This window comes from Ictalurus furcatus, chromosome 2 (genome assembly GCF_023375685.1).
Source record: "Ictalurus furcatus strain D&B chromosome 2, Billie_1.0, whole genome shotgun sequence".
NCBI lineage: Eukaryota > Metazoa > Chordata > Actinopteri > Siluriformes > Ictaluridae > Ictalurus > Ictalurus furcatus.
The window spans coordinates 35,041,492-35,052,786 of record NC_071256.1 but is presented as its reverse complement, the minus strand read 5'-3'; the positions used below and the strand labels follow the sequence as shown (position 1 = coordinate 35,052,786).

General features: G+C 40.9%; 1 protein-coding gene across 2 annotated transcripts in view; it reads left to right on the top strand.

The window, feature by feature from the left end:
• Positions 1-3,210: 3,210 nt before the first annotated feature.
• csnk1da (casein kinase 1, delta a) overlaps positions 3,211-11,295 on the top strand; it is a 30,743-nt gene continuing 22,658 nt past the window's right edge. The window contains exon 1 of one of the 2 annotated variants that reach the window (XM_053616513.1): positions 3,211-3,780. In XM_053616513.1, the coding sequence (XP_053472488.1) occupies positions 3,705-3,780 (76 nt within the window). In that variant the 5' untranslated portion in view covers positions 3,211-3,704. The remainder of the gene's footprint in view (positions 3,781-11,295) is intronic. The other variant, XM_053616506.1, reaches the window with a different exon arrangement.

The window sequence follows — 11,295 nt, the reverse complement described above, 5'->3', positions numbered from 1 at the left end:
GAGCTTAACCTTGCGAAGCTTTTTCGAAAACTCTGCCCTGTCCTCTGTTCCTTCCCTGAATATCAGGGCAAGGTAATTCTTGCCACAATAGACCTCTATTAGCGCTTGTTGCACTTCCCATTTTTGACCACTAGGTTTTATTAATTAGTTCCCTCATTTTAGGTAAATGTGTTCCAGGGAACGGATTAATAAAAGGTGCTCACATATTAATAAATAATGGGAATTCATTCTTAATTTGTGGCTACGATATATTGTTTTTTATTGTGTGTGTATTATGTCATGTGCGGGGCTCCGTAAATGAGTATTTCAACGGAATTTAAAATGTCTGGATTTGCTGATGTACTGTACATGGTGGGGCTCTGCCTAACCTGCCCCAATGGACCCTACTGTATCATGCAATTTAGGTAGATAATGAAAAGTGTAGCAGCAGGATCTGTAGTAAAAAAAAAAAAATAATAAAAAAAGTGTCTCATGGCAGAGCAATAGCATTGTCCATGTGATAATGTTGCCGTTTTAAATCACAGGTAAAGTAATGTCACGTAAAAATATAACATTGAAGGCCAGAAATTTCCACTGTCCAAGCTGGAGAGTCTCATTAGAGCAGAGTGATGTAAAATGTCCAAACATGTCGTTCCAAACTGACAGGATGCATCAGTGACTGAAATGCTGTTAGCTGTTTAGAGAAAAACTGTTCCTGAACTCAACCTTGGTCAAAGGTCTGTCTCACCTACCAGAGATAAGAGGTTGATACATTGGGTGTGATGGGTAAGAGGGTTCATATGGCCTTTATCTTTATTCATTCATTCAACCTTTATGGCAGTGGATCCGGAGGCAGAAATACAACATGGATGGGAAGCCAGTCTATCGGAGGCCATCACACACACACATACACACATTCATATCTAGGGGGCAAATTAGAGTCACGTTTCATGTACCGGCATGTGTTTGGGAGGTGGGAGGACACCAGAGAACCTGGAAGTACACGGGGAGAACATGTCAAACTTCTCACAGACAGTAACCCACCTCCACTAATCCTCCAATCCGTCAGGACCAGGAGGTGTCTCTTTACCTGCCTGTCAGTCATGTTGTGTTCAGGCAGTGTGTGTACATGGGTTTTGCTAGGTGTGGCTTTATTTATCTAGATTCAGAGTTTCATAGCTCCTACCTTCAGCTAACTATAGACTGTAAAAGTTTCAGGTCAAATATGTGTGTGTGTGTGTGTGTGTGTGTTTGTATTTTACACAATTCTTTGTACATATTGTCTTTAAAGTGATTTGAATATTGAACATTTCCTGACAGACTGAAATGCACCATGCTCAGAGTAGTATCGGGCTGCGTGTGCAAAGTGTGTGCATTTCTGACCCATTTATTATTCCAGAAGCTGCTTCCCCACTGATACAAGGATGTGCTGCCTTTCTGACAGGTTAGACCAGTATGAACCGAGCTTAACACGATGGTTTTGCATAGGGCACACCCTAGCAAACACACAGCATGAGCCCTTGTTCTCTGTAACATGAGCAGCTTAAAGCTTCTATACAATAGAGCAGTAGGTTGGGACGGCTGCAAAATGGCTTACAATCCTCTATTTGTTCCTTTTGTATGATAGATAGATAGATAGACTATATTCTATGATGCAAGAGTGCTGTTGAATTCTCGAATCTGATTGGACAGAAGCTGTTGATGAATTGTCTATAACAGCAGCTCTGATTGTAGTGCAGCTGAGTAGCACAGGTTTACATTAAAGCGCTCATTTAAACACGTTATTGCTTCTATAACAACCTGAGTGACGATGCTATTATTTCAACCTAGTTGCAGTTTGAAAAAGTGGGAATTTTCATGACAGGACATGATAAACTTCAAGAGAGAGAGAGCGAGAGAGGAAAAAAAAAACATGCGCCGATGAGGTGACGACTGTTTATATATTCTACAATGTAATGATAACGTAGCTAGTTCCTAGCTTGTTTCACGGACATTCCACAACATGAAATAAAATCATGGCAGGTCATTCTTTACTAATTTACTGAAGGAGCCTCCAGTGTCAGCTCTTTGTAACAGTCAGTAATTTTTCCATCGCAGCATTTTGCCCCTCCACGTTTCTTGGTAACATGACAACCTGCTGATAAAATTTTTTATGATGTCTTATTAACTTTATGAATGAGAAAAAAACAAGAGGCTGGTGAGTTAACGAGTGATAACAAGAACTAACTTGTTTTGTGAATGTTCCACAAATTAAACGTAACTAAAAATGGATAAAATGTATGGTGTATGACTGATTAATAAATGGATAAGTGTAATTTTTGTGGCAAATTGTCGTGGTATAATTGGAATAAAACACTTCAGGATGTGCTATTACGGGGCGCTTTTTATCGGGCTGAAATCCACCACCACCCTGTCACTGATTATTTTCCTGTAACAGTACACCCTGTAGCATGTTCTATTCCTTACTTATAGGACTTATTTTATAGGTTATTTTTTGTTTAATTTTCTGTTTCATCACCCAGTTTTAACAGTTTAAAAATGTTTAATGTAAGGGAAGAGTCTAATTTTTCAAGCTAGTTGTGATTTGAAAAGTGGGAATTTTCACGACAGGACATGACAAGCTGTGATTTGGTCTCGTTAACTTTAAGAGCGAGGGGTAAAAACAGAGGCTGGTGAAGTGAGACTGTTTATAGCTGCTATAACACAAGTGATAACAGGAACTAGCTTGTTTTGTGGACGTTCCACAACATTAACCGTAACTAAAAACGGATTATAAAAAGTATGTCATTTTTTTTAGATGAATAAATCAAAAAGTGTCTATTTTTCCAAATTGCTGTTGTATACGAGGAATATCTTACACACTTAAACTTAACGTCTTATACACGAAACACTTCCGGTTGTGCTTTTGTTGATATTTTTAACAGTCCTTTGTTTTATTCTTTACTTGATAAATAGGCACAAGTCTATTTCAATACACAGTTTTAAGTTTATAGCGTTGTATAAAAGTTTTTTAAACTAGTATTTCAGCGTAGTTTTTCATAAAAAGACTGGCTGAAGCGAACAAAAGAAGCCTAGCAGCTTAGCCGAGCCTTTTGTTGTTGTCGTTGTTGTGTAAAGCTTCCTCGAGCGCCCCTCCCCTGTTTAAAAAAAAAATCCCATTTATTTCACAGCCAACCAATCACGTTCTACCTTCCCCGCTGTTGCTACAGGAAGTGACGTCGTCACGCAAACGGCGTCAGACGTACACGGGCTGTAAACGGTAGAGCGACGGAAGAGGGTTAAGAAGGCTCTGGTGTATATGTATATATTTTCCCCCCGTCTCCAATGTAAAGTAAATCCGTTTTCATCCTTTTTTAAACGCTTCGTTTTTAACAAGAAAACACCCGGAGCATAAATTCGACATTTTACACTTCGTGTCGAGCCCGATATTGTGATGGTGCGACGTTCGGAATGTTAGAAAACAAATGGTGAAAAAACTGGGATAATTATTGAAGGGGAATTAGCTTAGCTTTAGCTTTAGCGTTAGCTTTGGTGTAGCTTAGCACAGCTGTGGAGCCTGGAGAGGCTTGAGCACGAAAGAGAGAGAGAGAATATAGACTTCGCGAATTATTATTATTTTTAAATAGTTTTACGGAAACAATTACATACACTTACCTTTCTTTATTTTTTGTTAGAGCTAGCTATTTTGCTAGCTTTGTAATTTAGTTGTTAATTTTCCTTTTACGATGGAATTGAGAGTCGGGAACAGATACAGGCTCGGGAGGAAAATCGGCTCGGGATCCTTTGGAGACATTTACTTGGGTGAGTTTAATTTGTTTTTATTTTATTTATTTAAAATTACAGTAGAGATTGTTGATAAAACTGTGTTTGTGTTTGTTTAGCTTGACATGTCAATTGTTTTCAGCAAAAAGCTAGCATGCTATCTGGCTAGTTTTCTGTTTGTCCGTTAATTTAAAAAAAAAAAAATTCGATTCGATTTTTTAAAATTCGATTCGTTTCCCGAAGCTTAAAGACGATTTGTTTAGCGGTCAGGCTACAAACTAGGCAGTGTTACCGAGTCAGTCGAGCTTCCTGCTTGTTGAACAAGGTTAGCTGGCTGGGGTTGGGATTATCACTGCTAGTTAGCTGGCTGGTTAACAGTTTAAACTTCTGAGTGTAAGAGAAAAAAACAACAACAACTCTGTCCTTTCTACATCAAATGTTCATGAGGTTACAGAACAACGAGGAGGAAATAAACGTGTTTAATTAAAGAGTCGAAACAGTGTGTTATACACTTCTCAGAAATCATAAAGTGTTAGAGTGCACATTAAACTTCCCTATATTACTTATACACACTGCTTACACACACCGCTTACACACCCCTTATACCCCGCTTAGACACACTGCTTAGACACACTGCTTAGACACACTGCTTAGACACACCGCTTAGACACCCCTTATAAACACTGCTTATACACACCCCTTATACACCCCTTATACACACTGCTTATACACACCCCTTATACACCCCTTATACACCCCTTATACCCCGCTTATACACACTGCTTATACACACTGCTTATACACACTGCTTACACACACCGCTTACACACACCCCTTATACCCCGCTTATACACACTGCTTATACACCCCTTATACACACCGCTTATACACCCCTTATACCCCGCTTATACACACTGCTTATACACGCCGCTTATACACACCTCTTATACACACCGCTTATACCCCATTTATACACACCGCTTATACACGCCGCTTATACACGCCGCTTATACACACCGCTTATACCCCATTTATACACACCGCTTATACCCCATTTATACACACTGCTTATACACTGCTTATACACGCCGCTTATACCCCATTTATACACACTGCTTATACACACTGCTTATACACGCCGCTTATGCACGCCGCTTATACCCCGCTTATACACACCGCTTATACACACCGCTTATACACACCGCTTATACACCCCTTATACCCCGCTTATACACACTGCTTATACACACCGCTTATACACACCGTTTATACACCCCATTTATACACACTGCTTATACCCTGTTTATACACACCGCTTATACACACCGCTTATATACCCTGCTTATACACACCCCTTATACACCGCTTATACACACTGCTTATACACACTGCTTATACACACTGCTTATACACACTGCTTATACACACTGCTTATACACACTGCTTATACACACCGCTTATACAACCCGTTTATACACCCCATTTATACACACTGCTTATACCCTGTTTATACACACCGCTTATACACACCGCTTATACACACTGCTTATACACACTGCTTATACACACTGCTTATACACACCGCTTATACAACCCGTTTATACACCCCATTTATACACACTGCTTATACCCTGTTTATACACACCGCTTATACACACTGCTTATACACCCCTTATACCCTGCTTATACACACTGCTTATACACAACGCTCGCTTATACACACCGCTCCTACACAGCTTATACACACCGCTTATACCCCGCTTATTCACCCCTTATACCCCTCTTATACACACTGCTTATGCACACACAGCTTATACTCACTGCTTATACATTGCTTATACACACACATACCCCTTATACACGCTTATACACGCTTATACACGGCTTATACACACACGGCTTATACACCCCTTTTACACTGCTTATACATACACCGCCTATACACACACTGCTGATACACCGCTTATACACACACTGCTTATACACGGTTTATACACACACGGCTTATACGCACACCACTTATACATGGCTTTTATGCACACTGCTTATACAAAAACCGCTTATATACTGCTTATACACACACGGCTTATACACAAACCGCTTATAAACACACTGCTTATACACGACTTATACACACACGGCTTATACACACACTGCTTATACACACACTGCTTATACACGGCTTATACGCACACTGCTTATACACACACTGCTTATACACGGCTTATATACACACTGCTCATACACACACCCCTTATACGCCGCGTATACACACACCCCTTATACACCGCGTATACGCACACCCCTTATACGCCTCTTCTTCTACACTCGTATACACCCCTTATACGACGCTTCTATGCTCGTACACACCGCTTCTATGCTCGTACACACTGCTTCTACACCGCTTGTACCGCTTCTACGCTCGTATACACCCCTTATACACCGCTTATACACCTCTTCTTCTATGCTTGTATACATCTCTTCTACACAGCTCTTACACACCTCTTCTACACAGCTCTTACACACTGCTGTGTGCCGTACCGACGCCGTTGCTCGTGCAGTTACGATGACGTTTGATAAAAGAAAATAATTTCTTTGATCTCAGACTTGAGTGCTAATGATCATGTTTTGCTGTTAGTGTCTTAAAAAAGCACGAGAACCTTTTTTCGCTCGCTTATCATTTCCCAGCAACTTTTAACCTCCATATTAATGATAAATCCATCGTAGAAGGCAGTGGAGACGATGCCGGACTCAAAGTCCAAGAATACGGCTAGTTAGTAGTCTAACGGCTAGTTATTGGTCTACGAGATGGCGAGCGCGATGTTTGAACGCAGTTTGAAGCTTGTTTAAAAAAAAAGAAGTTTGAGAGCGTGTACAGATGTGCAGGTGAGGAAATCTGGCCAGAGGAAAGCACTAAAGCGTCGCCGCATCGCTCCGTTTTAGTACCATTGAAGCAAGGGCTAAATCCCAGTGCATCATGGGCTATCACCATGGGATTATGGGTAATATAGGAAGGTGTTAACCACAGTGAATTCAGACCAACATGTCAGAGGATGACTTTTAAACCAAAAAAAGTGTTCATTATAACTATTTACCACGCAAGTCGTTCCTAAAGCCTATTATGATGTGAATGTTATTCTAATTCTGTCCATCAGTCAAGGCCATCGAGGTGTTCCTGACCATTACACACACCTCGCTCATCTTTCTGAGCTGACCGCGTCCTTAACAATACACTAACACCGTTACATGTTAACATATTTGAGACGCGTAAAGAGCAGGTGATTTTGTTTACATAAGCGATTTTTATTTGCCCGAGACGCAGAATTTATGCAGAGTATCTCAGCAAGGATTGTTTTTTTTTTAGTCCTGAGATCACTGGATGAAAGTGAGTCATAGGAAATGGGGCGTATGTGTACACACACACACACACACGAAACCTTTTAAACAGCCTATGCAGAAGTCAGTGTCAGGTACCAGGCAATACTCTGAGCTCTTGTGTCGTTATTGAGCGATTGTCGCAGATAAGTTTTGTATATCTTTATCTTGTAATTATTGCGTTTGGTCTGTGAAGTCTATCTTAAGAAAAGATTGATTAGAAATACGTACTTTAATATGATAGAAGTTCTGATAATAATGTCTGATATGATCTTCGGCTGAAAGTGCAACTCAAATTGGAAAAAATCAGATTCAAAATCAAACAGGAAAAAATCACAGACTCTTATAACAGTTTTCTCTATGCTTTATAATGAACTAAAAATAATATAAGGGTAGAGCAGGTTCATGAATAGTTTTCTTCTTCCTTTGAAGACATTTATTATTATTAATATTATTAATAGTGCTTTCCTTCATCATTGTGGTTTCTGAAAGGTGAAAGAATGTTTCCTGATCTCAAAAAAGCTTCTCTTGTGGGAAGCTGGATGATTGTTCTACTGATAGAACCCTTGAAGTTTCTCCAGACTGTTTCCCTTTCTGAAAAGGTTCTCTTGTAGGACTCTTAATTGTTCCACTGTTGGAACCCTTAAAGGTTCTGTGTAGAGCCCTATTCCAGAGTGTTTCCTTATCTGAAAGGGTTCTCTTTTAGGAAGCTTGGTGGTTCCACTGTTGGAACCCTAGCCTGGCACAGTCCTCTATCTCAAAGGGTTCTCTTGTAGGAAGCTTAATTATTCAAAGAACCCTAAAACCTCATCTTGAAACATGTCAAATGTATTTATATTGAAATATTCATGAAATATCTGAAAGAGTTCTCGTGTAGGACTCGTGTAGCTTTTGTTCCTTTGTTAGAACCCTTAAAGGTTTGTTTGATTCGATCTTTGGAGTGTTAGTTTTTGGCATGGTTCTCGTGCGCTGAACATGACGTAATATAATCTCCGCTATCATCATCGGTTTCTCAGCCAGCTGCTCCTCTCCTGTGCACTCGCTTCACCTCGCCCGGCCAGCGTTTGGGAAGTCAAGTCCTAAATGAAACCCACACCGTTTCCCCTCATGTTCCTGTCTGACGCTTGCTTTTTATGTTAGTGTTTTTGCACTGGAGCGATGAGGCTAATACAGCTGCTAATTAAGCTACCGGTTTAGCATGTCTCAAAGGACATTTCCTCATACACGGTTCACAAAAACAGCAGAAGCCGTGATAAAGATGGAGCTCGGTGTCTCTTTTTATCCGCGTTTATCGATAAGAGCGTGTCACACAGTCAGAGTCAGAAACTACGTCAGGAATTGCGTCTGAGATAAATCCCTGGTTTGCGCAATGCTAAACTGCAGGCTGTAAGCATTCTGTACATTTTTATTTTGCGTAGATTATTACAAATAGGAAAATTTCTATAGTAATGTTTCTACATCTCCATTTCGTTCAAGAAGTTCCAGCTTTTACCAAGTGTCCCGATTCCTCACGGGGGAGGGGGTGCTATGATTTATATCGCGCTTTAAAGGTTTTCATTTGATTCTCACACGAAGCTACAGCACAAAGCTAACAGAGTAAAGTTCGGACAAAAACCACGCCTTGGTACATCGTGTTGTGTAAATCTGGGCTGAAGAATTTGAAGGTTGTTTGTGTAAATATTTAATAGTTTATTTCACATCGACACAGTTTTCTCTATGCTTGTATTGTTTGTGTGATTATCTACACGTACTTCATGTACTTTTTTCTCTCTCCACATTGCCATATTTCTGAGCAATAATTATAACACTCCTAGAGATTATCTAGAGACGGCATGATGCCACGTTTTCTTTTCCTATACGGATAGTGAAACTTTAATTATTGGCCCATTATTATACCCATACGGTGTGTGTGTGTATTTATTTATTTATTTTCTTCAAAAACTACTAAGCTTTAAAATGCTTTTTAATTGAAGCACTTCATGGAAGGATACAAAAGAGACAGATGGAGAAAGAGAGATGGTGACAAAGAGAGAGACTAGGAGAACGATAGAAAGAGAGATTAGGAGAGTGATGGAGAACGATAGAAAGAGAGATTAGGAGAGTGATAGAGAACGATAGAGAGAAACTAGGAGAGAGATGGACAGAGAAGGACAGACAGAAGGAGAGCAATAGAGAGAGAGAGAGAGACAAAACGAGAGAGGGAGAGATAGCGACAGACAAAGATTGGGACAGAAAGATATAGTGAGAGACTAGGAGAGCGATGGAGAGAAAGGGGGACAGAGAGAGACAAAATGAGAATGACAGAAAGAGGGAGAGACACAGCGAGATAGTGACCGACAGGGAGGGACGGAGAAATATATATTTAGAGTGAGTGAGAGAGAGAGAGAGAGAGAGAGAGAGAGAGAATGGAGGGATGATGGAAGGAGTTGTTACCGGTTCAGATCTAATCTAATATGTAGGGAGAGCGAGACAGAGACACAAAATATCATGATAATTGAATAGATTTCAGTAGTAGGTATCATGATATTTAGGTTTCTCAGCAAAACTGGAGTTTGCTTATTTTATTTTAAAATGAACCCCTTAAAAAGGAGGAAAAATAAGGAATTTGATGGTTTAATAAACTTTAACGATTGAAGACCGCAGTGTGAGCTTGTAACGGTTTTACAGAAAACATGCAGCTATAGAAAGTCATGATATCTCTGATACACGGTGTATCGTCAAGTAACTTGTGATTCGGGTGTCACGTCGTCGTATCGCCATGGTTTCAGTCGTAACGGTGTGGATTACCGGCTCACGCCTAAACCCGTACTCGGCGCTCTCTCTCTCTCTCTCTCTCCTCGCAGCCCGTTCTTTATTTTCTGTTTTTATTTGCACGCTGGAGCTTCACAGCGCTGAGCTCATCGCTCGGCCGTCTCTTTGCGTTTGAGCCGCGAGATGATTCTGTGCAGAGCATGTGATCAAACCCTTTTTCTGTTCTGGATCGTTATAACGGCACAGTAGTGCCAAAGAAGTGTCCCGAGGGACGGAGCGCTAATCCTGTACAGATTGCTCAGCACGGAAAGAAAAGGCCTGGAAAGTACAAGAGTAAAATAAACCAAAAAGCCTCTGGAGTTTGCATTCACATTTTTCCTGATTAACCAGTCGGAGGTTTAATTAAGCAGTCGAACACTTTTACAAATGCAGAGTGAACAGCTGAGAATTTCCAAAAACCTGCCTCTCTGGTTCAGGAGTCGTTCTTTACGTGACCCCTTACAATAACGTTAAACAAGAAGAATTTATCGTGCTGATGACGCAGACCGTAACGAAATTCAGAGTCCCTTCACACGGAGAAGCGTTTCAGCCGTTCTCGCCGCGTTTAAACACGACAGCTCGACAATAAAAACGCTTCGATGACCCGGTGATTCTGAAAAGTTTGGCCTCGTGTCACGGTGTCCTTAATTGGCGTTGTAGGATTACGAATTGCTCAAGGTTACGCAACGCGGCGATTCAGCACGCGCACTGGAAACATTCGCAATCTGCTTAGCATGGAGATTATGTAAACGCCCCCCTGATCTCCTCACGCCGAGAGTGGACAACGTGCAGCTGGGGCTGGCCTCGACAACACACACACACACATTACTAAAGAGCTGTGTTAGTTTTCCTTGCATGGAACGAATCACATAGACTCACCTTTTTTTTTGTTTTATTAGAATTATTTATTTTTTCAACATTATCACACTATAGTCCTGTATTCCTTTAAATCTGTGGAGCTTTGCTACATTATAAAGCTGCAGTTTTGTCTTCCAAAAAGCACCAGCCAAACACACACACTGTCACGGGGACTGGAAAACACACTTCTTGTTTTTTTGGTTTTTTTTTTAATCCAGACTAGTGGAAACAATGGTTTTCAAGTCTGTCCCGAGTGATCCGATCACAAGTACTAACGTGTCTCGGAGACACATCGTAATCTGATCGGCGAAACCACATCCGGTGGGGATCTGGGACCTCCGCGGATAACCATCCGTCGTGCGATCATACACTTCTGTAACGTGTCCCGGACAGCACAGACGGAGCAACCGATCCACTGCGTCATTTGCCTCACCTGAAAACGCGTAATCATCGCGAGACCGTTTGGGAATCGTCCCGAGTGGTAGAGTTCTCCACCGAACGAAGATGTTCTCCGAGGACATCCAGTTCATT